The sequence below is a fragment of the Schistocerca gregaria genome, chromosome 2, assembly GCF_023897955.1.
Source record: "Schistocerca gregaria isolate iqSchGreg1 chromosome 2, iqSchGreg1.2, whole genome shotgun sequence".
NCBI lineage: Eukaryota > Metazoa > Arthropoda > Insecta > Orthoptera > Acrididae > Schistocerca > Schistocerca gregaria.
In genome coordinates this window covers 812762064-812789457 of record NC_064921.1, presented here as the reverse complement: position 1 = coordinate 812789457, position 27394 = coordinate 812762064, and the positions used below count along the sequence as shown (strand labels likewise).

At 42.0% G+C, this 27394-nt stretch overlaps 1 protein-coding gene across 2 annotated transcripts in view; it reads left to right on the top strand.

The window, feature by feature from the left end:
• LOC126335121 (exostosin-3) overlaps positions 1 to 27394 on the top strand; it is a 163527-nt gene that overhangs the window by 95726 nt on the left and 40407 nt on the right. For both annotated transcript variants that reach the window (XM_049998075.1, XM_049998076.1), the window contains exons 7-10: positions 1639 to 1755; positions 2035 to 2128; positions 16110 to 16240; positions 18184 to 18309. In XM_049998075.1, coding sequence (XP_049854032.1) covers positions 1639 to 1755; positions 2035 to 2128; positions 16110 to 16240; positions 18184 to 18309 — 468 coding nt within the window. The remainder of the gene's footprint in view (positions 1 to 1638; positions 1756 to 2034; positions 2129 to 16109; positions 16241 to 18183; positions 18310 to 27394) is intronic.

The following is a 27394-nucleotide window of genomic DNA, read 5'->3' as shown; positions in this document are numbered from 1 at the left end:
AACCATTTTTTTCTTTTTCATTGCCACTTTCTCTCTCCCACCCTCACTGTCTCCTCTGTCTTTCTCACCCTCTGTCACACTCTTCTCTCTCTCCCATCGTCACTACACTGTCTACCTGCTTCTCACTTTCAGTACAAAAAAGTGTGAATATGTTTGCATTACAAAATTTTTGTTGAGGAAGGCAGAATGACAATTGAGACAGCAGGTCTCCCACTTTTCTGTCTAGAGTCTTCTAAAGAGGAACACATTCAGTTTTTTTGTGCTCTGACAGGAATATTTGTGCACTGGTTCCCTTCTTTTCCTTGCTAGAGTAGGTTGTGCTGGTTATATAAAATGAATTCTATAGGCCAGTAAAATTCTGGTAGTTGACACAGATAAATAACAAAAAAGAAAACATAATAAAAAGTTAACACAAAACTGCTTCCTTTACATTTTTTCTGGATACTTTGTTCATCAATCGCAAGCCCAGCATATGCAAATAACCTGATAGGTTGGGCAACCACAGCTAAAAAACTTGTATGTAATGTGAAGGACGGTCAAATAATTTAAAGTCAGAAATAACTTATATATTAAGAGTGAAAATGTTATTAGAAATATTTGGCTGAATTTGCAGACTTAGAAGTTTTAACAATTGTTGACAGTTATTTTATGTTCTTTTCAGGCATATTAAGACCCTTTTTAGGCTTTTTTTTCTGCCGCAATACCACATTGGGCATATTTGTGAAGGTGTAAAGTGCCCGTTATACAGAGACAGTAACTCATGAAGTTTTCTTGGTGAAAAAAAGCTGACACAAAAATTAAAAATAAATCTTTGTTTGGTGACCTCAGAAACCTTTCCATGTCTCTAAAAACTCGCTATTTGTTCACTATATCAGTTAAAACTACATTTACACCTCAGACTGGGTACTACATGCCTGTTTTAGGCATATAAGTACAGTAATTTTCAGCCTATTTCTTGGTAACGGATACTGATATTGAAAAAAAAATTTCAACAATCTGCCATGAATAGAAGTTGTAAAAGTGAACACCCCCACAATTGTTAATTGTTAATTTTCATTAGGGACTGTTGTGGATCAAACGGTGTTTTTATAAGCTGCCTAAGGTCCACCTAAGATCACATCTAAATTCAATAGAACCAACTGATTTGCTCTTTATGTCTGGACTGGCAAAGTGTGTAATGGTTCAATTTTTATACTATAGAATAGCTACTGTATGCCCGTTCTTTTGAATGGTATAGAAATGCTCACAGGGCTAATGGCTATCCAAAACACTTGACTCCTTATCTCTGATATGACTCCCTGAAAAATCACGTTTTCACTCTTGGATTTCTGGAACATTTGGTACCATGTACAGACTGATTGGTGGTCATCATTTTGAGACAGACTGTTTATCCATATATTGCTATTGATTCTGCCATTTTTTTATTTCTAATTTTCATTGAAGCTATACCCATGAAAGCGTTGATGTTTTAGAGATAAACTTAGGAGGAAATCAATTTATGATGAGCTGTTTCTGTATCCCTATTTCAGACTGAATATTATTGTAGAAAGCCATACATATTTTCCAGAACTCGTATAGCACAAATTTTAAAATCAGCTTTCACAATAAGATAGTGCTTCCAATTGAAATCCTTTATAGCCGCTGAAGACTGACGCCATCGTTGCAGAGGCTGAGCCAGAGGAGAGCCTGGGACCAATTGAACCTCCGTACGCTTCACCAAAATTTAAACGAAATTTCACCGTACTTCTTACTCAGGTATGTTCCATTACACTGTTCATCTTGCTTCTTTTTTATCTTTTAATTTATGATTATTATAAAGGAAAACAGTTTCTGGCATCGAGTTGATACTAACCATAAAAATTACCTTGCATTAAAACTTCAGAACTGCTTGAGGATATCATCTGGCTGACATGGTATAAATGAATTTCTTTACTTAAATTATTATAATTGTGCTGGCCACAGTATATCATCCATTGGTCTAATTAGTGAGTAAGAGCAGTAACTGTATTATAGTTTTTACAACTTTTTTTTCAGGGACATGAGTTGTGGAATGACTGGGGAGATCCATTTCGGCTCTATCCACAGCTACCTTTTGATACTGTCCTTCCATCAGATGCTAAATTCTTAGGTAAGGTGAAGATTTAAAATCAATAAAAATACTTTTATGCTTCTTCACTGTTCTTACAACACAAAATCATGTCTGTTACGTATTTTTTCATTGATGGTGAGTGTGTCATTTAACTCCAATGGAAAATTTTTCTGTACATCAATGGAGACACACAACTGAGGGAATTATTTTAAACAGATAATTGCCATAGGCGGAAAATATGTTCCTAATAAAGTTAAGGCACATATTGTTAAGTCATGAAATGCTGCAAAATAACTGACTTACAAGTGGGATGTGAACTACCTCAAACTGGATGTGAACTATATCACAGAGGATTCTATTTAGTATCTGCTGTGTTCAAAGTCATAACTACATACAGCAGTGTTTAATTCAGTTCATATATAGTCAGCTTGTGAAAATACAAATAATTACTCAGACATTGCCCTTCAGCACATACTGATAATTTTAGCTAATACAGCTTTTGAACATGGGTCCTCTGTGTCTAGTGCTTCAGTGTGTATGTTCTCTTTACAAAATATGAATGGTGTGATATTTTTGGAAAGGTGGCTTACACATGAAACTAGTGGCGGACTTTTGACCAAGTGAAAGCTGTTACAGAACACATCTGGAACAGTGCAAGATATCTTAAAATCTGTATTCCAAAGCACAGTGCAGTCCATGCCATATCCAAGTTACACCTACAACAAATAGTCTGCAGTAGAAACACCTGTGCCAAACTGATAGTACACTCACTGCCCACTCCACAGGTCTTATCACACTGACTGAGGCTGATGCTCAACTTGGTTATACCGGTGCCTTCATCTTGGCCTTCGAAGGGGATACATTACCGGAAAAGGTCAAGGTGATGGTCTACCGATGTGATGTTAAGCCCTATATCCCTCCCCCGAAGCGGTGCTTTAAGTGCTGGAAGTTTGGCCATATATCTTCTCGCTGCACTTCCAGCCTCACATGTCGAGATTGCGGATGCCCATCACATCCCAATACTCCATGTGCCCCGCCTCCCATCTGTGTCAACTGCGGGGAGCACCATTCACCTTGCTCGCCAGACTGCCAAATTTTCCAGAAAGAGCGTAAAATCGTGGAATACAAGACCCTGGACCGACTGACCTATATTGAGGCCAAAAGGAAATACGATCGACTCCATCCTGTGAGAATGACATCTTCCTACGCTGCTGCTACAACACCTGTGCTAGCCCCATCTGTTTCTCAAATTGTGGCCGGATCGACGAGTAGTACCACTCCTCCTGCCCCCTCGCCAGTTGGGGGGGGGCTCTACCCACCAAGTTGCTCCTGCGCCACCTGCCTCAGGAGCAACACCATCCCACCCATCGGGGACGTCCGTCCCTGCTTCTAAGCCGGAGAAGTGTCCAACTTCTTCGGCTTCTCACGCTCGCAAGGGGTCCCTTGGGTCCCTCCCTTCTCAGGTTTGCGCCAGCAAGAAGGCTGACGACCGAAAGTGCCCACAATCAGCTGGTCGTAAGGCTTCGCGATCCTCCTCCGTCCCGGGGACTGAATCGGTGAAGCCCTCCCAGCCAGTGCGACCCAAGGAACGGTGTGAGAAACCCAAGAAGAAGAGCTCTCAGCCCAAGGAAGTCACGGTGGCAGCAATCCCACCGCAACCTTCCAGCTCTGCATCTGAGGATGTGGCGGCGATTCTGGCGTCCACTGAGGACCTCGATCTCGCCGGTCCCTCAGACGCCATGGAAAGCACTATCACAGGTGCTCAATCAGAAGCAGCAGGCGACCCAGCAGCGTAATCTGCCTTCCCAGTCCCGTCACGCCTTTCTCAGCCATGGACAACACCATCCTCCAGTGGAATTGCAGCGGTTTCTTCCACCATCTAGCTGAGCTCCGCCAACTTATCAGCCTTCACCCTTTCCTCTGCATTGCTTTGCAGGAAACTTGGTTTCCGGTAATGCGAACCCCCTCCCTCCATGGCTATCGGGGTTATTAGAAGAACCGGGCAGCTTATGAAAGGGTGTCTGGTGGCGTCTGCATATATGTCCTGAACTCTCTTCACAGCGAGTCTGTCCCTCTCCAAACACCTTTAGAGGTTGTCGCTCTTCAGGTGTGGATGCCACAGGCTGTTACCGTCTGCAGTCTTTACCTTCCACCCGATGGTGATGTCGCGCAGCATGTCCTGGCTGCTCTGATAGCCCAATTGCTGCCACCTTTCTTGTTACTGGGCGACTTTAACCATCTATGGGGTGGGTCAGTGGCAACAGGTCGAGGCGCCATCATTGAGCATTTATTGGCGCAGCTCAATCTCTTGATATTAAATGATGGCGCCTTCACACACTTCAGTGTGGCGCATGGCACATACTCCGCCATTGACCTTTCGATCTGTAGCCCTAGCCTCTTACCGTCTATCCAATGGAGAGTTCATGATGACCTGTGTGGTAGTGACCACTTTCCGATCTTTTTGTCACTGCCACAGCTGTCACCTTCTGGGCGCCCTAGCAGATGGGCTCTGAATAAGGCTGACTGGGACTTGTTCTCGTCCACTGCCGCTATTGAGCCTCTCTCTACCGATGACATTGATACAGTGGTTCAATCGGTCACCACCGGCATCATTACTGCCGCCGAATCTGCAATTCCCTGTTCTTCTGGGTCCCCTCGGCGGACGACTGTGCCTTGGTGGTCGCCTGAGATCGCTGAAGCGATTAAAGCTCGCCGGCGGGCGCTCCAGCATCACAAGCGACATCCGTCAATTGAACACCTTATCGCCTTCAAACGGCTGCGTGAGCGAGCCCGCCGCATTATCCGCCAACTCAAGCAGGAGTGCTGGGAGCGGTATGTGTCCACCATTGGCCTCCATGTCACTCCATCGCAGGTCTGGGCCAAGATTCGTCGCCTCTATGGCTATCGGACCCCTGTCAACGTCCCTGCGCTCTCACTGAATGGGGCAGTTTGTACTGACTCCGACGTCATTGCAAACCTCTGGCAGAGCACTTTGCCCTGAATTCCACTTCTGCCAACTACCCCTTGGGCTTCTGCTCCATTAAAGAGTGGATAGAACGTTGTAGTCTTTCTTTTCGCACCCACCATCCTGAATTGTACAATGTTCCATTCAGTGAGTAGGAATTTCGCAGTGCCCTCGCCGCTTGTCCTGATACCGCTCCTGGGCCAGATAGCATCCACTCTCAGATGCTGAAACACCTTTCAGTGGACTGCCAGTGACGCCTCTTCGACTTTTACAGCCGCATTTGGGTCGAGAGTGAGTTTCCGTCCCAATGGCGGGAAAGTCTTGTCCGCATTCTGAAACCGGGGAAGAACCCTTTAGAGGTGGACAGCTACCGTCCTATTAGCCTCACCAACGTTCTTTGTAAGTTGCTTGAACGGATGGTGAGCCGGCGCTTGAATTGGGTACTCGAGTCTCGGGGCCTTCTGGCTCCATCTCGGGGATGGTTCCGTAAAGGCCGCTCCGCCGCTGACAATATGGTGAGCCTGGAGTCGACCATCCGTACTGCGTCAGCATCTGGTCGCTGTCTTTTTCGACATGCGGAAGGCGTATGATACAACATGGCGTCATCACATCTTTTCTACGCTTCATGGATGGGGTCTTCAGGGCCCTCTGCCGATGTATATCCCCATTTTTCTGTCGTATTGTACCTTCCGCGTGCACGTCGCGGCCTCATATAGTTGCTCCCAAGTCCAGGAGAACGGTGTGCCACAGGGTTCTGTTTTAAGTGTGTGTCTGTTTTTAATAGCCATTAACGGGCTCGCTGCGGCCATGGGAAATTCTGTCTCTGCTTCCCTGTATGCTGACGACTTCTGCCTTTACTACCACTCTATTGGCATTGCAGATGCTGAGCGTCAGCTACAGGGCGCAATCCGCAAGGCGCAGTCTTGGGCTGTAGTGCATGGTTTTCAATTTTCGGCAGCCAAGACCTGCGTTATGCATTTCTGCCAGCAACGCACTGTTCACCCGGAGCCGCTGCTTTATCTCGACGGCGAGCTTCTTACAATGGTGGAGTCACATAGGTTTTTGGGGATGGTTTTTGATGCCTGGTTGACTTGGCTGCCTCATATTCTGCAGCCTAAACAGGCGTGTTGGTGGCATCTAAATGCTCTGCGATGCCTGAGCCACACCAGGTGGGGCGCCGACCGATCTACTCTCCTACGGCTTTACCAGGCGATTAATCCAGTCCCCTCTGGACTATGGGAGTCTGGCTTATGGCTCAGCATCCCCATCTGCATTGCGAGTGCTGGACCCAGTCCTCCTCAGCGGGATACGCCTTGCCACTGGTGCCTTCCGGACCAGCCCTGTGGACAGCATACTTGCGGAGGCAGGTGTCCCTCCACTGCGGTTACAATGCCAACAATTACTGTCTGCTTATGCTGCCCATGTGTTTTTAGCTTGCCCGGGCATCCAAATTATCGTGTCCTGTTCCCGCAGTCAGTCGTCCATCTGCCAGAACGTCGGCCCCGGTCTGGTTGTCCGATCGTCGTACGTGTCACACAGCTTCTCTACGGGCTTCAGTGTTTCCCTGTTCCACCTCCTTCCGGGCCCCTCTGCGTACACCCCCGTGGTGTGTGCCTCGCCCTTGCCTTCGGCGCGACTTGGCGCATGGGCCGAAGGACTCAGTCCCTCCGGAGGCCTTCTGATGCCGCTTTTATTCGATCCTGGCCACGTATCAGGGCTCTGGCGTTGTCTACACCAACGGTTTGATGGTTGCTGGTCGTGTCTGTTATGCACTAACTCTAGGGGACCATTCTAGACAACATTCGTTGCCAGCTGGCTGCAGTGTTTACACTGCTGAGCTTGTCGCCATCTTGCGTGCCCTAGAGTATATCCGCTCCTGCTCAGGTGAGACCTTCGTTATCTGTAGCTATTCCCTGAGCGGTTTACAAGCTCTCGACCAGTGTTTCCCTCGTTCTCGTCTGGTGATGGCTATCCAGGAGTCCCTGCATACTCTCGTCCGTAGCGGAAGATCTGTGGTCTTTGTTTGGATCCCAGGCCATGTTGGGATACCCGGAAATGAAACTGTTGACCGCCTGGCGAAAGAGGCCACCAGTGCACCATCTCTGGAGATTGGCCTCCCGGCGACTGATTTGCGGGCACTATTACGCCCCAAAGTTTTCGGTTTATGGGACACTGATTGGCGCATCCTGCCTGTGCCAAACAAACTCCGCCGTATCAAGGAGACGACGACTGTGTGGCGGTCATCCATGCGAGCCAACCGCAGGGACTCAGTCGTCTTTTGTTGTCGTCTTTTGTTGGCTCCGCATTGGACACACCCGACTGACACACAGTTATTTACTGTGTCGTGAGGATCCTCCTCTTTGTCGTTGTGGGGCGTCCTTGACGGTGGTTCATATTCTGTCGAAGTGCGCCCTTTTAACCGTGCTCAGGCAGACTTTTGCGGTGCCTGACATGCTCTCTGCTCTTTTATCAGATGACTCTGCCATGGTGGACTTGGTTTTGCGTTTTATTTGGGCAGGGGGATTTTATTGCTTAATGTAAGTGTGTGCGTTTTTGTGTTGATTCTGGCCTATGGCCTACGATTTGTCTGATTTTCTTTTTTTTTTTTCTTTTTTTTTTTTTTTTTTTTTTTTTCATGTGTTTCTCGGTGGTTGGCTTTTCCCTTTTTGTTTGTAAGGGCGGCCAACCACCGTCACCGTCTGTGTGATTTTAGTTCGTCTTGTCTGGTCTTTGTCTACGTTTCTCTTGTTCTGTGTCGTCTGTCTTATCATCTGTTGATCATTTTTATTCTCTGTGGGTGTTTTTAGTATTTGGAACAAGGGACCGATGACCATAGCAGTCTGGTCCCTTTAACCCCCCACAAACCAACCAACCGACTTGGTTATACAAGGTCTGTTCAAAAAATTCTGGAAGTTTGTCCAAAAAAATTTTTCTCCACTTACCTATTGTGCATGATCTCCATCAAAATACTCTCCTCCACAATTGATACACCGTTGCCAATGCGGTTTTGACTTAGGGAAACAGTCTTGGTATGCCTCTTGTGGATCACACAAACCGCCATCTGCAAATTGTCTTTTATTTAATATCTCTTTGTCCTTTCAACCGGGTTTTCAACTTTGGAAATAAAAAAGGTCCACAGGGGTCAGATCTGGAGAATATGGAAGATGAGGCAGCACAGTGATTTCATTTTTTGTACAATAGTCATGCACCAACAGGGATGAATGTGTGGGTGTATTATTGCGATGCATGAGCCATAAACTGTATCGCCACATTTCAGGACATTTCCTTCTGACATTTTCTCACAAGCATCGCAACACATCCCAGTAGTACCATTGATTAACAGTTTGTTCCTGTGGCATGAATTCATGATGAATTAATCCTTCAAAGTCAAAGAAAAATATCAGCATGGCTCTGACATTTGACCTGAACAGGAAAGCTTTTTTTGGTCTTGGAGAACCTTTCCCAACCCTTTGTGAAGACTGAACCTTGGTCTCAACATCATAACTGTAGTCCCACATCTCATCACCACACATGATTGTCTTAAGGAACATCTCATTCTCATTTGAACAATCCAAGAGCTCTTCACAGATTGTGAAGTGAAACTCTTTCAGGTCTTGATTCATGAGCTGTGGGACGCACTTGGTGGAAACACAATGCATTTCAAGATGCTGTGTCAGGATTTCATGTCATGATCCAACTGAAATGTTACATTCTTCTCCAATCTCAAGAACAGCCAGTCTTTGATTGGCACACAAATTTTTGTTGATGTTCTTGACACGAGCATTGTTGGTAGACATTGAAGGGTGCCCTGAACAAGTATCATCTTCTGTCCAGCCATTTTTAAGCTGTGTGAACCATTCATAATACCAAGTATGGCTCAGGCACTCATCATTGTAGGCTTCCTGCATCATTAGCTGTGTCTCTGTAAATGTTTTCTTGAGTTTCACACAAAATTTAATGCAGACATGTTGCTCCTCAAGCCCTGCCACCTGGAAATTCACAAACTGTGTGACACAGCGTTCTACTCAATACAGCTCTGAAAAATAACTAATAGACATACAGCAATGAAACTTCCACCAGTTACACACTAAATGCAGGCATGTGCAAAAATGCCAATCACATTTCACTTCAACACAATGTTGGCACAAAATTACGAATGTTCCGGAATTTTTTAAACAGACTTTGTTTGCCACATTCTGGCATGGTCTCTTCAGACTGCACTCCTTATTACAAGCACCATTAAGTTGTGGCACCAAAGCATGTGGCAGTAATGTTGAGAGAGCTGTTCAGTTTCCATTTTAATACTGGTTGGCACTGCTACATTCCCTTCCTACCAACAGCGATCCCCAGGGGAGAAGAAAGTAGGCGGTGTGTGATTTGGATTAGCTGACTGTGGGGAAGGGCGGTGGATCGATGTGCATAGATGTTGAGCCAGAATGTTGAGGCAGGATGAGGAATGGAAGTTCTATGAGCCACTGCAGGATTACAGGATCTGCTGAAGGTGGAGAAACAGGCAGCTGTTAACCTGGATGACAGGAGCGAAGTTGATTTCAGTGATACTACTGAATTCTGTGGGCTGAGAGAACAGGATACGTCATAGACTTGTGGTGGGTGGAGATTGTCCAATGGGTCCAAGTTGCCCAAGTTGGATGGTGACCAAGGTATTGGACTCATGCCGTGGTGCTCACCCAGAAGGGAGAGACCTTGGTGGCAAAATGTACTGGAGGCAGATGCAACAGGTCTAAGAGGATGCAGCCATGAAGTTGCTCCACTGGGCTATAGCTTTCAATCAGGGTGCCTTTTTAAGTTGCTAGAAAGCCAGAGTGTATTATGTTCAGTGTGTCAGATGTGATTTACTTGTGAATGACAGCCTCACATTAGACTGTCCTAGATGCGAGTCCATTGGCTGAAGGTTTGAACCTCAAATATTTCATTGATGGCTGCATGAAGGAACATGTGTGCTGGTTGTGTTATAGTCCTTTTTTTGTCAGTCTCTGAAACAAAAGCTTGATACTGTGAAGGGGGTCCTCTGGTGTTACACCTGTCACCAAGATATTATAAAAGTATGTTTGAAATATCACATAGTAATTGATCCATAAAATGTTGGAATATGGTAGGGGTCAAAGAGATTTTTGAAAGACAACTGATGATGATGGTAGAGGCAATATGGCTTGTAATGTTGTGTCCAAGGGAAGTTGAAAGTATGCATCTGTTGAAAGTATGCATCTGTGAGGTTAGTGAATGAGGTGACATGTTCTACTTTTGCAAAGAGTCCACTGGAGTCAGTAAAGGACACAATTCCACTTTAGCTTGTATGTTTGTAGTCACTTTGTGAAGTCACCACATTGTCTTGCGGAGCAGTTGGGTTTGCATGCTGTTAACAGTGGAGGGGCCTGGTGGCTGTGTGGAATAGGCATTAAGACTTCTTCTTTGGTGCGTCGTTAAAGCAGTGCAAGGCTCTCCGGATTGCATGGCATGCATTTTTCCATGAGCCATATGGCCAAAAGTGTGGAAAGAGAGTATTCCAAAAACATCATCATCAGGGCCAGCTACTACAAGAAAATTTATTATATGGATAACTTCATTGTGAGTGAGTGGAACTGAAAACTTTCCTAGAAAGGGTGCGTTATGATGTCCATAGGCCCAAAGTTGTGTGAGAGGTATCGACTGTAAACTTGACACTTAACCCGTAACATCTCTGAAATGTGCGTAACTAGAAACATGTCTCTCAGACCACCCAATATTTTATATCACAGAACTCCACATAAATTGACAGAAATAAAGTAAATAGCCAGTTAATTCATGTTATAAGTAAATTTAATACTTTTCAGCCCATATAAACTCTTTGTTGTTTAAATTATGTAAAATAAACTCGAAATATCACAAGTATGTGCAGTCATGCAGTGTCAGAGTTCATGTGATTTTAACCACTATTATACCAGACAATGTATTCCTAAATATAAATAAAATATTGCAGAAAATGTAAAAAAAGATAATCAACTGAACTGAAATAATAAATCACGTATCTTTTGCACAGTCGACATGCATCTTTCTGCTGCATTCCAGGGAAACTGGGTGACCACATTAGATGCACTTATACGCCATTTTCCTCTTGTTGGATGCAGGGCACTTCATACACATCTTCCTTTTGTTCATTCTAATACTTAGTATGCGTTCACTTGATTGCTGAGTGTCTCCCAGAACTTAGTGGATCATTTCCTTGATATTTCATGGTAAATTTTGAATTTCCAGATGTCACTCTATCAGCTCCATGGCCAGACCTTTGGTGAATTTGAAACGAGTTAGCATGGGGTTTCCTCTGTAGCACAAATAAAGAACAAAACTGTTCAGGCAACTGATGTTTACAAGTGTGTAAAAGACTGCCATTGGCCACCGCCTTGTAAGTCTGTTTGTCAAATAATTGGCACATTTCATGTCGAGCAAATCTACTCCATATTTCATTGTATTGTAGTAACAATCAATTTCTGGCTTATTTTTTATGGTAGAATTACTGCCTTGTTTCTCTGAGGAACAAATGTAACCAATGTTGTATTCTCAGTGAATCCATATAATACTGACCCAACTGGCCTAATTTTGTAAGCCAAAAACTCTTGGGAAATTTCGCGTTTGTTTTTTCTGACCGTTCCTATGTATGTTAGTCCTCTTGCTTAGCTCACGAATGAGTTCTAGATTTGGCTGGTTTGCTAGGCATATAAATGCAGAAAGGACATTTTTCCCTGAATGGTATTAACATTTGATTCACTGTAACGTTGCCTTTAACACAGTATAATTGCTGAAAATGAATTTCTCAAAAATCTTTGATTTGCAGCTGCGTGATTTGACTTCTTTCTTTCAACTGTGGTAGTCACATCGTCAAGCCTCGCGCTGCTTTGAAGCATTTCAAAGTGCTTTGCCGACATTATCACCACAAATATAGGACGACCGGTCCGATCCTTTTCGAAAAGACACAAGATAACTTCATGAGATGATCTGAATGTTGATGTCATCATTAGAAGTCCTATCAAAGCTTTGATTTTAACATTGTCAGTATCTCTTTAATTGGACAGATTAGTTGTTTCCTGAAACATTGCCCTTATTGTATTCAGTTTAATGTTTGTATGTAAAACTATTTCATCTATCATGTTGTCATCAAATAAATTCTCTCATATTTGAGACTTAGTAAGACTTTGTCCCAAACTTCAACTTTTGGATGTTAGGCCAAGCATTCCTCATTTCAGAATGTTGTGCTCTGGTGTTCTTCTCGTTCTAACAGGTTCAGAACCTTCCCATTGGAAAATATACCATAAAAGTACTGTGTTTGCAGTGAGGTATTAAACATTTTCTTCTCTAGTATCACTCTCTGTTTCATGGTGTGGTGACTGTCACCTATCACAAAATATGGATCATCATCAGAATCATCAAATGTGCCGTGATCGATCCCATTTTCCGTGTCATCTAAATCCTTTAACTGCGCTTGCATCCAAGCTTCCAAATCTTGATTAGCTGCAGGTATGTTGCTCTTCTTAGAAAGTCAATCCATGTTGTACCTGAAATATGACATAAATTCTCGCATAGAAGAAGACCCTATAAAATAACAGCCACTGAAAGCAGAATATGTTTTAATTAGAAACGTGCGGTCTATTGGACCTACCAAATTCTTGTACATAATACGAAACATGCGGTGTCTCAGGCACACAACTTTGTGCACTCCTCTAAATAATATGCTGTATGTCTTCACTGACAAAGTAAAACTGATTGTTGACTGCTGCTTTACATGCAGAAAGTATTGTGGTGAAGGTACTGGGAAAGTGAAGCCGCGCTTTTTTGCAGCGCTACCACACTCAATATTTAAAATAAACGAGGGGTCTGAGAGACCAATGTTTTGGGCTAAGGGTTAAGTAAGTAGATTGCTTTAGCAAGGACACAGTAACAATGACGTCCATAAATAATTTCACAGGTTATTTTCGTATGAACATATCTTGAGTGCAGTTACTAGATAGTGTTGTGAGAGATCTGGACTTCGGCAGAGTTCTCCAATCACTTGGTACACATTTATAGGTTGGGACGTATCTGTATTGGAACTGCTACAGTTTACCTGTTTTGCAAATGTCCCCTATTACCACACCTTTGGTATCCACTGCTTCTCTGGTGAAGCAAACATTGTTTGCAGTCAGGCAGCAGTGCTGCCACTGTCATGGTGTGTTGGCACAGATGTGGTTGTTTATGAGACTGTGTGGACTCTGGAGCACTTGGGAACCCAGCAGACGTGACCTGATGACTTGGATAGCTGGTGCTGCAAAGCCAACTGCTGCAACATCTTCCCCCATCGTAAACGATCTCTGAGCTATGCAGACAATTTCATAGGCATGAGCCATTCACATTACTTCCATCAGAGATGGATCTGATTTCCTCAGTATGCAGTCCCTCATGTCCCAGTCAGGGGTAATGTACTATAAAATTCCGGATTAGAGACTGTGTGTAATTTTATCCACATTATAATTGGCAATTCTTACTTAATCCCTATACGTTGGCAGCCAAATCTATGAGAGGCTGATTAGGCCACTCCTGCCTCTATCAAAATTCTAATGTGACTGTGATAATACTTTTTTAATGGAAGAAAAAGAAAACAGTCTGGACAATTCAAGTTCCTCTAGATTCACGAGTGCTCTAGTCTTTTTGTCACATTAACTCGAAAGAAATTCAGTCACAAGTTCAATATATACATGCAGGCAGGAATTTGCAGTGAAATAATGTTCACCACTCACAACATTTTAAGTTCTAACAAACTTGAGTGTATTAAAAAATAAAGTACCACTTATTACAATTAGTAATTGTTCATTACTGCAAAATACCGTCTGACTGAGGGCTTAAATAAATGGAACAGTATCAAAAGTTCACATTAACTTAAGAAAACTTATGAAAAATGTGTAAAGTTATTTTAGCACAAATCTAAAGCTAAAGTTCTGTAATTGTGAACTAACTAAATTCTGAGTGCAGATTTCTCTCAAAATTAAATGCAGACAATTTTTTACAGTTTCTACTAGATTGCCTAGTGTGAAATATTCAAAGACTACATGTGAAAATATTTCAGAGTTTTCACTGTTGACATTGCAACCAGTTCCCCTGATGCAAAATTAAGTTGAAAATATTTAATATTTCAGCTTTTACATACGTGAAAATCACAAGTCTACAACCAAACATGTAGAAATATTCTTTGATTCACTCGCGAGGCACCCGCAGATGCACATATGTCCTATCTGCTCCAGTCATCAACCTCGACTGATGTACTAGTGCAAAAAGCAGCCCCATATGAAAATGGATGCTGTTATTTTAGATCCTTTTTAAACACTCAGATCAACATGAGTCAAATGAACACACTTCAAAATTCTGAAACATACTTACAACTATAAATTTAATGTTATATACATGTATTATGCATTAATTTGCACGTAAATTTCCTCAGGTTTTTAATACTCTTCTTAGTTTATCTGTAAATTAAATAGTTTGATTACAAATAATGGTTTTGTGCATGTCAGTGTTACTTTGCATTGTTAGGTTATCAATAAAAAATTAAAAATAACAACAGTTGTCTATTCCTAATTTTGTCTACTTAGTACTTAAAAAGTTGGATTCAGTTTTTAATAGATTCAGTCTTACTTGATATCTTTTCTGACTATTTGAGTCAGCTATTTCAGTTACCCTTCCTCGTTACAAACAAATGGCTGGGTTTGATAGACCATGATGTCAGAAACATTGTCTATCTGACTTGCAGTCTAAAATTCAATAATCAGAGCATCTTCCATTCATTGCCTAAAAGGGTGTCGCCACCTATTGATGACAGCATGAGACTAATGCAGTTACTGGACCCTACCTGCTTGGCCAACAGCCTCCTCAGCTGTCAAAGCACACCTGGCTCATCCACAACTGCTCCTAACATTGCAATAGGATGGGTGCGCATGGCCGCACCTGTTTTTAAAGTTTCTTGTAAACATTCCCGAGATGTACAATTTCAATTACATGATATAGTTTGGGGTTGCCTGATAAGAAAATGGTGTATTGTCTTTCACAGTTGGAAATCTGACAAGCCGAAAAATATGATTTCAGTCAATGGTGATAAGTTTTCCACTCCTCATGTTGTTCTCTGAATTGGCCGTAAACATTGGTGGAATGGAAGATACTCTTGCTATACTTGCTAATACTTGCACTGCCCGTAATATAGCTGTTGTCAGCTGCTGATAATCCTGTGTAGTTTTCATTAGTAGTTGTTGTTCCTCCATAGTTACACTTGAAACTAGTGGGATCTCTCCTCAATTAATTTGACCATATGAAAACTTCCAGAGGAGTGGAAGCTATCTGAAATCGGTATTCCCAAGTAAAGGCTAGTCCATGCTATATTGAAGTTCTACAGATGACAAATAGTCCGCACTATAAACACCAAAGCTGCACTGATAGCACCCTCACCACGCACTTGGTGTATCGCACCACCCTGACTCAGGCCAGACCTGGACTGGCTTATTATGCTTTTGATGATGACCAATACCATCTGTGTAGTGGCATCATTACCGTCTACAGTAACATCGGGTGGTTTCACTACAGATATAAAATATCTCCAACTTATGATTTTGTCAGAGACCAATGAAGATGGCACAAAATGAACTGTGGAAGTTCTTGGTCACAAATTAATTTTTTGACACATTTGGATGCATCATCAGACATAGAATGAAGCATAGGAACAAGCCACCCAAAACCAGGTAGCAACTGGCTCCATATATATGAGAGCTATATTTTCAGTATCTTGTGTGCCCACTTTTATGAGGTTTGTTTTTGTTCTTCATTCTGTGTCTGATGATGATGTACTAAAATGTGTCATTAAATTAATTTTTAACCTTCCACAATTCACTGTGTGTCAATTGTGAATGGTTGCGAGTCTCGTAGATGACAAATGAAGTTTAAAATGATGATGATGGTAATGATAGATATTATTATTATTATTATTATTATTATTATTATGAAGGATGATAGGCAGAAAAAATCAGTGTACTTTCTTTTATACAGGATCTGGTGTTGGCTTCCGTCCTATTGGTAAGGGAGTTGGAGGTGCAGGAAAAGAATTCTCTGAAAGCTTAGGTGGAAATGTACCAAGAGAGCAGTTTACAATTGTGATGCTGACATATGAAAGGGAACAGGTAAGCACGTATGAATCTCATCCTGTGTCTGACAGATTTGTATAAGTTTGCTTAACCTCATCCTGTGTCTGACAGATGTGTTTAAGTTTGCTTCAGTCATACTTATTTGTAATTCACCATGACCTATAATAATCAGTTGTGCAGTTGGCAAACAGTTTCTTGAATATGTGGAAATATTCAAAGATAGTGCATATATGAACATGTAGCATCACTTCTTGTGATTTCAACGGAATGGTATGATAAGAATAAAGGAGATGCTAACATGTGCAATAGGAAGAAACTAACTGAAGACTATGAGGAGAGTGCTACAGGGGATAAACTACACAACTGGCACTGCATAAGTCTTTCATTCAATAATTGTTCTTTTGGCTATGTTGAATCTTCATTTTTGAAGATGCTGAGCTTGGTTAAGTTAGTCTAGTGTGTTTCCCCATTATTCCTAGCTCTGTACCTATTTATATTCCACTTCTGTTGAGCCTGTGAAAGATTAGAAGATTTCAAAGCACTCATAAATATAAAATGTTTCGAGCATATTAAGTCACTGGTAGCTGAATGTGTAACGTACAAATCTTGTAATTGTGAAGTCTTTGTTTTGATTCTCACTAATAGGAAGCTTCTTTCTTGTATTTAATTATTAACAAATATAGAATCATAATTTTTTAATAAAAATAAAATATTTTTATTTTTAATTACCAATTGTATGAAAATAAGAGTACTGGTATTTACACTGTATTAAAATTTGGCACAAAATGTGAAACATCAAATATAAAATATAATTTCATAAAACATTATGATTCAGTATTTGTTAATTAACATTTCAGTTTGTTAATAATTAAATAAAAGTAGAAAGGTTCAGTGACCCCCACTTGTGTATTCACAAGCAAGAAGAGAGACTGACATAGCTGTGGTATTCTAAGAAGTGAAGAACTGTACTGTGTTAAATGTCTAGTAATCATTAACCACTACTCACCTCTTTCATTTGACATATCCCTTACATACTCTAACTTGATAAAATTTATTCCCAGGGTAATGTATGAGAATTCACTTTTTCTTTAAATGAATCATGGTCACAGTAGTTTCTAATTATTAAATTTTATCATAAATATCTGAGTCTCATTCTCTCTTTCCAAATGTGCTTTGCTGCTAACAGGTGATCAGATTTGTTTAATAAGGCATGTCATACAACCAAATCTTGTAAATAGAATATAGTTTTGAGAGTCTCTTTATTCATCTTGAAGTTCAGCTCTTTGTATCATAAAATCTGAAGTAATTCCTTATTATTTGGTGTAGGGCAGAAATTTATGCCTAAAAGCATATTTGTGCATATTGCTAATGAAATGCTGTATGTTCCTTCTCTTTTGAGACAAGCACTTGAAATTCTATGTACCATACTAAAATATTATGGCATTAATGGCATCCCTCTTGCATGGATGGACTCTCATATTCATAACAGAAGGCAGAGTGTTAAGTTGTCAGACTGTGTCTCAGGAATGAAAGTAACTTCAGAATGGAAGAACATATTATGTGTGTCTCCCAGGTACTATTACTGGGTCCTTAAAAGGTGATTATAAACCTTAATGATGGCTGATGACACAAGCTTACTAATCAAGAATACAAGCTCCATCTTACTACAAAGAATTCAGATGGTGGCTGAAGAGACACACTACAATTTGTTTACAGGAATCAGTTTATATCATGCAAACAGTAATGTTATCCACTTTGAACCGAGCTAGAAAGATCTGCCAGCATTAGCTCAGGTCAAAATAGTTTTCTCGTAGAAAATCTCTGTTGTGTTGATTTATTTTCCATATTTTCACTCCCCCTATGTGTGTACGGTTTCATGTTAGAACATGTCTTACTGGTACTATTGTTGCTTTAACTTTTTAAAACACATTTCTTGTATTTTGTAATTACTATGATTAAACGAAGTATTTACATTTCAGGTGCTTATCAACTCCCTCAGTAGACTTTATGGCTTACCATATCTTCATAAGGTGGTGGTTGTTTGGAATTCTCCAAAGCCACCGTTGGAAGACTTACGCTGGCCTGATATTGGTGTTCCTGTTCATGTATGTTGATGATAAATTTATTACTCGTTCTTAGGTAATGATGCTACTTATTAGACCACACTGTATTTATGTATACTATCCTGATTGTGTTATGTTCAGTATAGTGATGTTTGTACATGTTTTATTTAATTTTACTGTTGTTCAGTACTTTCTAACACATGTGACAGGAGTGCAACAGTAAATCAGGTGTGCATTATTGTCCATCCTAGTACAGCACAGAATGTTGCCTTCTAAAAGCATTTTCATAAATGCAACTACTTGGATGTAATTATGACTCAACATTGTGTCTTTCTTGAAGAGGTTTGAGTGATGTAAATATACCAAATCATCTCATCTCTTCAGTATAATGATACTTCAGAAATAAAACAGCTCAAATATTGCATTTGTGCATGGTACCAGTACCTGCTGCATCAATATTTTTTTAAAACTAGTACTGTTGTATAAATCTATTGAAATGGATTTTTTGTGGTGGTGAATGTTTGGTTTTATTCAATTAAAACATCAATAATGGTTGGGTGTAACCATTTCTTGATTACAGAGTGGATGTCATGCCTACAAGCATGTTTCACTAATTCTCTCAACTGATTTGATTTGATTATATTCAGTTCCCTTTGTTTTACTTCTGTTTATGTTCATCTTCTATCCTCATTTCAAGACACTGTCTATTCAGTCCAACTGATCTTTCAAGTCCTTTGGCGCCTCTGACAAAATTACAATGTCACTGGCAAACCACACTGTTGTTATTTCTTCTTACTGATGTTTAATTCCCATTTCAAATTTCTCCTCATGTTCGTTGACTCTTGCTCATTGTAGAGACTGAATATCAGGGATAGGGTACAATACTGTCTCACTCCCTCAACTATTGCTCCCCTCTCACGTCCTTTGACTCTTGTAACTGTCTTCTGGTTTCTGTTAAAGTTGTGTATAACCTTTTGCTCTCTGTGTTTTATCACTGCTACCTTCAGAATGTCAAAGAGTGCATTCTAGTTGATGTTGCAAAAGCTGCCTCCAAATATGCAAAAGCAGTAAATGTACACTCCTGGAAATGGAAAAAAGAACACATTGACACCGGTGTGTCAGACCCACCATACTTGCTCCGGACACTGCGAGAGGGCTGTACAAGCAATGATCACACGCACGGCAGAGCGGACACACCAGGAACTGTGGTGTTGGCCTTCGAATGGCGCTAGCTGCGCAGCATTTGTGCACCGCCGCCGTCAGTGTCAGCCAGTTTGCCGTGGCATACGGAGCTCCATCGCAGTCTTTAACACTGGTAGCATGCCGCGACAGCGTGGATGTGAACTGTATGTGCAGTTGACGGACTTTGAGCGACGGCGTATAGTGGGCATGCGGGAGGCCGGGTGGACGTACCGCCGAATTGCTCAACACGTGGGGCGTGAGGTCTCCACAGTACATCGATGTTGTTGTCAGTGGTCGGCGGAAGGTGCACGTGCCCGTCGACCTTGGACCGGACCGCAGCGATGCACGGATGCACGCCAAGACCGTAGGATCCTACGCAGTACCATAGGGGACCGCACCGCCACTTCCCAGCAAATTAGGGACACTGTTGCTCCTGGGGTATCAGCGAAGACCATTCGCAACCGTCTCCATGAAGCTGGGCTACGGTCCCGCACACCGTTAGGCCGTCTTCCGCTCATGCCCCAACATCGTGCAGCCCGCCTCCAGTGGTGTCGCGACAGGCGTGAATGGAGGGACGAATGGAGACGTGTCGTCTTCAGCGATGAGAGTCGCTTCTGCCTTGGTGCCAATGATGGTCGTATGCGTGTTTGGCGCCGTGCAGGTGAGCGCCACAATCAGGACTGCATACAACCGAGGCACACAGGGCCAACACCCGGCATCATGGTGTGGGGAGCGATCTCCTACACTGGCCGTCCATCTCTGGTGATTGTCGAGGGGACACTGAATAGTGCACGGTACATCCAAACCGTCATCGAACCCATCGTTCTACCATTCCTAGACCGGCAAGGGAACTTGCTGTTCCAACAGGACAATGCACGTCCGCATATATCCCGTGCCACCCAACGTGCTCTAGAAGGTGTAAGTCAACTACCCTAGCCAGCAAGATCTCCGGATCTGTCCCCCATTGAGCATGTTTGGGACTGGATGAAGCGTCGTCTCACGCGGTCTGCACGTCCAGCACGAACGCTGGTCCAACTGAGGCGCCAGGTGGAAATGGCATGGCAAGCCGTTCCACAGGACTACATCCAGCACTCTACGATCGTCTCCATGGGAGAATAGCAGCCTGCATTGCTGCGAAAGTTGGATATACACTGTACTAGTGCCGACATTGTGAATGCTCTGTTGCCTGTGTCTATGTGCCTGTGGTTCTGTCAGTGTGATCATGTGATGTATCTGACCCCAGGAATGTGTCAATAAAGTTTCCCCTTCCTGGGACAATGAATTCACGGTGTTCTTATTTCAATTTCCAGGAGTGTAGGTTTTCCTTCCCTTAACCTTTTGTCTAAAATAAGTCATAGGGCCAAGATTGCCACATGTGTAAACCCAAATTGATCTTTCCCTGAGGTCAACTTCTACCAGTTTTTCCATTCTTCTGTAAATAATTAGTGTCAATATTTCACGACCATGACTTGTTAAACTGATGGTTCAGTAATATTCATACCTGCCTTCTTTGGAAATTGAAGTACTTACTACATTCTATAATGAAATAATAAGCAGCCAGTTGGATAAAAGAAATTTAATTTCTTTACCAGTTTCAGGCACTTAGTGCCCTACTTCAGATGGTTATATGTACCACATTATTTGTGAGTGTCAGCAATAAAGTGCATACAGCACAATGCCGTGGTCCTACAAAATATATTCAGGAGCAATAAGTAACACAATACTGAATCCATTAATACAATAAGAGCTCTTAGATGCCCACATATAGTTCACTGCTTGAAGTGTAATGCTATTTTGATCATCTCGTGTATTGTGCACGTCAGGTGGAAGAGTTTTGTGATGCCTGACTCTCCCAAGAATGTCAGTAATTCTAAGGGAATGTCATCTACTCCAGGTGCATCGTTTCCACTTAGGTATTTGTGTACTTCCTCTTCACTTTTTGTAATATTGTGCTCATTTTCAGTTCCCTTGTATAACCTTTCTAAATATACTTTCTGCCTTTTGCCTTCCCCTGTCCTCTTAATTCTTCCTGTGCGGCTGGTCCCGGTGGAGGTTCGAGTACTCCCTCGGGCATGGGTGTGTGTGTTTGTCCTTAGGATGTTTTAGGTCAAGTAGTGTGTAAGCTTAGGGACTGATGACCATAGCAGTTAAGTCCCATAAGATTTCACACACTTGATACACACACACACACACACACACACACACACACGCACACACACACACACACACACACACACACACATTAAAAACAAAGATTCCAAGACTTACCAAGCGGGAAAGCGCCGGCAGACAGGCACATGAACAAAACACACAAACACACACACAGAATTGCTAGCTTTCGCAACCGATGGTTGCTTCTTCAGGAAGGAGAGGGAACCATCGGTTGCGAAAGCTAGCAATTCTGTGTGTGTGTTTTGTTCATGTGCCTGTCTGCCGGCGCTTTCCCGCTTGGTAAGTCTTGGAATCTTTGTTTTTAATATATTTTTCCCATGTGGAAGTTTCTTTCTATTTTATTTATATATATAGACACACACACACACACACACACACGGTTTCAGTTCAACATTGCCTGATGCTCCATCTGTAACTTTTAAAAACAGCGGTTCTTTCAATTTACCCACATCCCATCTCCTTAAATTACTACTTTTTTGCAATTTCTGCAGTTTTAACCTGTCTTTCATAATGAGTAGATTGTGGTCAGAGTCTTCACCTGCTCTTGAAAATGTCCTACAGTTTAAAACCTGGCTTTGAGATCTGGGTCTTAACATTTTATAATTAATTTGAAATCTTCCAGTGTTCTTATATCTCTTTCATGTATACATTGCTCTTTCGTGGTTTTTAAAGCAAATGTTTAAACAGTGACTATATTATCCTCTGCAGGTAGACTGTCCTCGAGTCTATCAAATTTTTGTGAACTGTATTATTGCTGCCAGGTTCTCAGTAATCCAATACTTTTTACAAAGAGTAGTCTGCGGCATTGGCCCCTTACTTATCTTGCATAATCGTGAATCTCTCACCCAGTGCAAAGTCCCAAATACTGCAAAAAGATGCAGTTGACTCCTGTAAGCAGTGTAAAAGAACTAATGCCCTTAACATCAGATTGCTGCAGAATTCTAGAACACATTCTGAATTGAAATGTGATAAGTGTCCTAGAGACTGCAAAGCTTATGTACATGAATTAACAAGGTTTTAGAAAGCGTCACTCTTGTGAAACACAGCTCACTCTGTTCTCATGTGATATATTGCTTACTATGGATGAAGGGTAATAGACAGATTCCATATTGCTAGATATCCGAAAAACATTTGACATGTTACTCCATTGCTGGCTGCTGATGAAGGTACAAGGATACAAAATAGGCTCCCAGATATGTAGTTGGCTTGAGGTCTTATTAAGTTATAGAACCCAGTATGTTGTTCCCAATGGCGAGCGTTCACCAGAGACTAGAGTATTGTCAGGAGTGCCCCAGGAAAGCGTGATAAGACCACTGTTATTTTCTGTGTACATAAATGATGTAGTGGACAGTGCGGGCAGCAATGTGTGGTCGTTTTCTGATGATGCTATGGTGTATGGGAAGGTGTCAAACATGAGTGACTGTGGGACGATGCAAGATGGCGTGGACGAAATTTCTAGTTGGTGTGATGATGACACCTGGCACTAAATGTAGAAAAATGTAAATTAATGTGGGTGAGTAGGAAAAACAAACCTGTAATGTTCGGATACAACATTAGTAGTATCCTGCTTAATACCGTCACGTCATTTAAATATCTGGGCATAAAGTAACAAAGTAAGTAAATGGAATAGGCATGTGAGGATTGTAGCAGGGAAGGCAAATGGTGTACTTCAGATTATTGGGATAATTTTAGAAAAGTGTGGTTCATCTGTAAAGGAGACCATATATAGGACCCTGGTGCAAACTAGTCTTTAGTACTGCTCTAGTGTTTGGAATCCTCAACGGGTCAGATTAAAGGAAGACATCAAAGCAGTTCAGAGATAGTCTGCTAGGTTTGTTGCCAGTAGGTTTGAGTAAAGCGCAAGTGTTGCGGAGATGCTTTGGGAACTCAAATGGGAGTCCTTGGAAGGAAGGCGATGTTCTTTTCATACGGTGGCTTGTGGAGGATGTATGTAGGTGTAGCTCTATTCAGTCAGGAATGCCATTCCTGTTTAAACCTCTATCGTGGTTGTCCCATTCACATAAAAACTAGTGGTCTTTTGTGTAAACTCTGTGTCGTTCAGGAAATAAGCAAACAACTTTCAGATTGCAACGTATGAACAACCTGCTGAAAAGTAATGCCTGTGAATGTTTTAATCTGTTTTCAGTATTGGTTGAGGTATTGCATGCTGTGCATATTACTCAGTTGACTTTCCCACTTTGCTGATGCAAGTTGCAACCCTCTGCTGCAAGACAACTCAAAACTGTAGCATGTAATGTAACTATGTCAGTGTGTGAGAAGCACCATGCTGGAATCCCTCAAAAAAATGGAATCATGAATTCAAAAAGTTTGTTCGTACATGGAGCACCCTGTTCTTTCTCATGACAATGCTAGCCGACACACGAGTACTGTGACATATGCAACAATTGATTTGATTTTCATCTCTTTCCAAAATTTAAAGAAAGCCTTCGAGGATTTCACTTTGATAGTGATGAAGTTGTGCATGCAGAAGTGAGGTTGTGGCACCTTCAACAAAGTCAGACAGTACATCGTGACAATATCAATGAACTGGTCTTTTGATGGGAGAAACATGTTCATTGCCAGGATAGCTTAGTTGAAAAATAAATATGTAGACATGAACAATAAAGATGTAAAATGTTCATAACATTTGTTTTATTTAAAAAGATTCAAGAGTTTTCACCAAAAAAAATTGGAGGCATTACTTTTCAATGATTATATGAATGTGTTGTATCTGGTTTTTCCCCCCTCTTCTCTTCCAGACATGTCCCAATGCAACTGCAAAGTCCCATAGTGCTCGGAGCCATTTGAGCCCAATGCAGCTGACATCAGTAATCCCTTTCCTTTCTCCCCACCTTCATCTTCAACTTACATATAGCACCATTACTTTTCAGCACATAGTCATATATGTGATCACAGTATTTTAGTTTTGCACAAATGAAAGCTAAGTTCTCATTACATTTTTTCATATTCACAGTATTACGTGCAGATATTGACACATACTTGTTGTTATAATGGAGAAACACTGCTTTGAGATTTTTTTTGACAAATCAATGAAAAATCTCCACTCATTCACATCAAACTGTATGTTAAATTTACCTAACAATCCAGCATTGCTACTATGAAAAATTAGGTCAAATTCTTTGTGAAAATATGAGAAGATCCCTTCTTTTCCCTTCATGAACCACAAGAAAGATGTTCAGGAACAAAGGCTTTCTTTTTATTTAACATGTACCATAATAGTTTTCATAAATTCTAAAAAGACCGAAGTCTCTCAGTGAATTATTCAGTTCAGCCTATGTGGCTGCCTCTGTCAAATAGACCAATGGAAAAATCAGGATTGAGAAGCTGAGTCGCTGATAGACACAACAAAAAGACTGTCACAAAATGAGCTTTTGGCCAACAAGGCCTTTGTTAAAAGTAGGCCACACACACACACACACACACACACACACACACACACACACACACACACACACACACACACACTATTGATTGAGGGATGGGAAGTGAGTTACCTTAGGTTTAGACCAGGAAGATTGTTGGAGTGAAGGATGTGCTGTAATGATAACTCCCATCTGTGCAGCTCAGGAAATTTGGTGTTGGTGGGGAGGATCAAGATGTCACGGGTTGTGAAACAGCCATTGAAATCTCATGTTGTGTTCTGTTGCTTGTTGCGCCATTGGGTGGTCCACCTTGTTTCGGCAACAGTTTGGCAGTGGCCATTCATTCTAGTTGACAGCTGGTTGGTTTTCAAACCAATGTAAAACGCTGTACAGTGACTGTAGCAGAGCTGGTATATAACATGGCTGCTTCCACACATGGCAAGACCTCTGATGGTGTAGGATAAGCCTGTGGCAGAACGGGTGTAGTTGGTGCTGGGTGGATGGGTTGGGCAAGCATTGCACCTGGGTATGACCCCTGTGGCAGGCGATTGGGGGTGGGAGGGGCATAGGGATGGACTAGGATGTTGTGGAGGTTGGGTGGGTGGTGGAACACTATTTTGGGAGGGATTGAAAGTATCTTGGGTAGGATGTCTCTCATTTCAGGGCATGATTATAGATAATCAAAGCCTTGATGGAGGACATGGCTCAGTCATTCCAGTGCAGCATGGTATTGGGTGACAAGTGGGGCACTTCTTTGTGGTTGGTTCATAGGATGAGTGTGAGGATCAGGTGTGTGTGAGGATATGGCATGGGAGATCTGTATGTGAATCAGGTCTGGAGGATATTGCCTGTCTGTGAAGACCTTTGTGAGGCCTTCAGCATACTGGGCAAGGGACTTTTCATCCACTGCAGATGCATCTACCATGGGTGGCCAGGCTGTACAGGCTCCCCACCACTACCAGCTTTTCTGAGCTATACAGGTGGGAACTATTATTACAGTACATCCTTCCTGGCCTAAACTCAAGGTAACTCGCTCCCCCCCCCCCCCCCCCCCCCCCCCCAAAGTTGGTGTGTGTGTGTGTGTGTGTGTGTGTGTGTGTGTGTGTGTGTGTGTGTGTGTGTGTGTGTGTGTGTGTACGCACACGTTTTTTCTACAAGCTTGAAAAAGGTAGTGCATTCCAAATGATAGCCAAGTACTCTATTTTTTGCCATGTGTACCTGTCAATGACGCAATGCTTCTGCCTCTCAGTGAGTTGTCTCCCTTATTTCTAAGTAATTTGTAAATCTCAACCAGAACTTTTCATACAATGAAACACAGCACTCCCTTCCTCACCCAGATGCTTTACAAGGAGATTCATGTATGGTCTTATGTACCCATGCATACATGCTTACCATCTTGAACAGTCATGTCAATCTTAGTGTGATAGTCTTTTCTTCAGTAGGAAACTCAGCCAAATATCTGAGAAGTGCCAAATTTTCAGTGTGCATGTATACCAGGTGTCTCTCCTGAGAATTGTCGGTGCATGTTCTATGGTGTTTGGCAGATATTTGCAGTTTTGTTTCCTGCAGTGTGTAGCTGGAATCACCCCAAACATATACTGTTTATATGTCTTTCATGTGATGCCTATTGTCAATGGAAAGCATCGGTTTGTTTCCCACTATAAAAGAAAAACTATTTTTGAAGCAGATTTTTCCATGCCCATTCGACAGATAAGCTCCAAATTAATCTATTGTGATATTTGTTTTATCAATATGTACTAACAGGGGTAGTAAAATACTCAAGGAGCAACTTGCAAGCCACACGGTCTGCTACCACCCTGCAGCAGCACTATTCAGTTGCTCTCTTGCCAACTGGTTATTCTTCATGGTTTACTGACACTGTTAATACCTGTCAATAAACTGAGTATCATACTAGATTAATCTGGGGCTGCTCTGTTGATAGGGCACATTAAATTCCACTTTAAAAATTATTTTGTTTGTAACAAAAAATAAACCAATGCATTCTGTTGACAGTATACATCACATGAAATGTGACGAGCAGTGTTTGGGCTGACTCCCATCTACAAATTGCAAATATCTGCCAAAAACCCAGAGGAAATACATCTGGTGACTTTTAGGAGAGAGACTGTGTACATTCAGTTATTCCAAGGGTGACCAACACTCTCATATTTCCTGGGATCTCCCATATTAAAGCTAGCTCTCTCTCTCTCTCTCTCTCTCTCTCTCTCTCTCTCTCTCTCTCTCTCTCTCTCTCTCTTTTAAAAAATGCTCCCGGCCCACTAATTGACCACCTGTTTGTTCCATATGTTTCGTTAGTGATCACTACTATAAATATTAATCGTGGGAAGTTCTGTCGATAGCCCAAATTCGCTGACTGACAGATTTCTAAA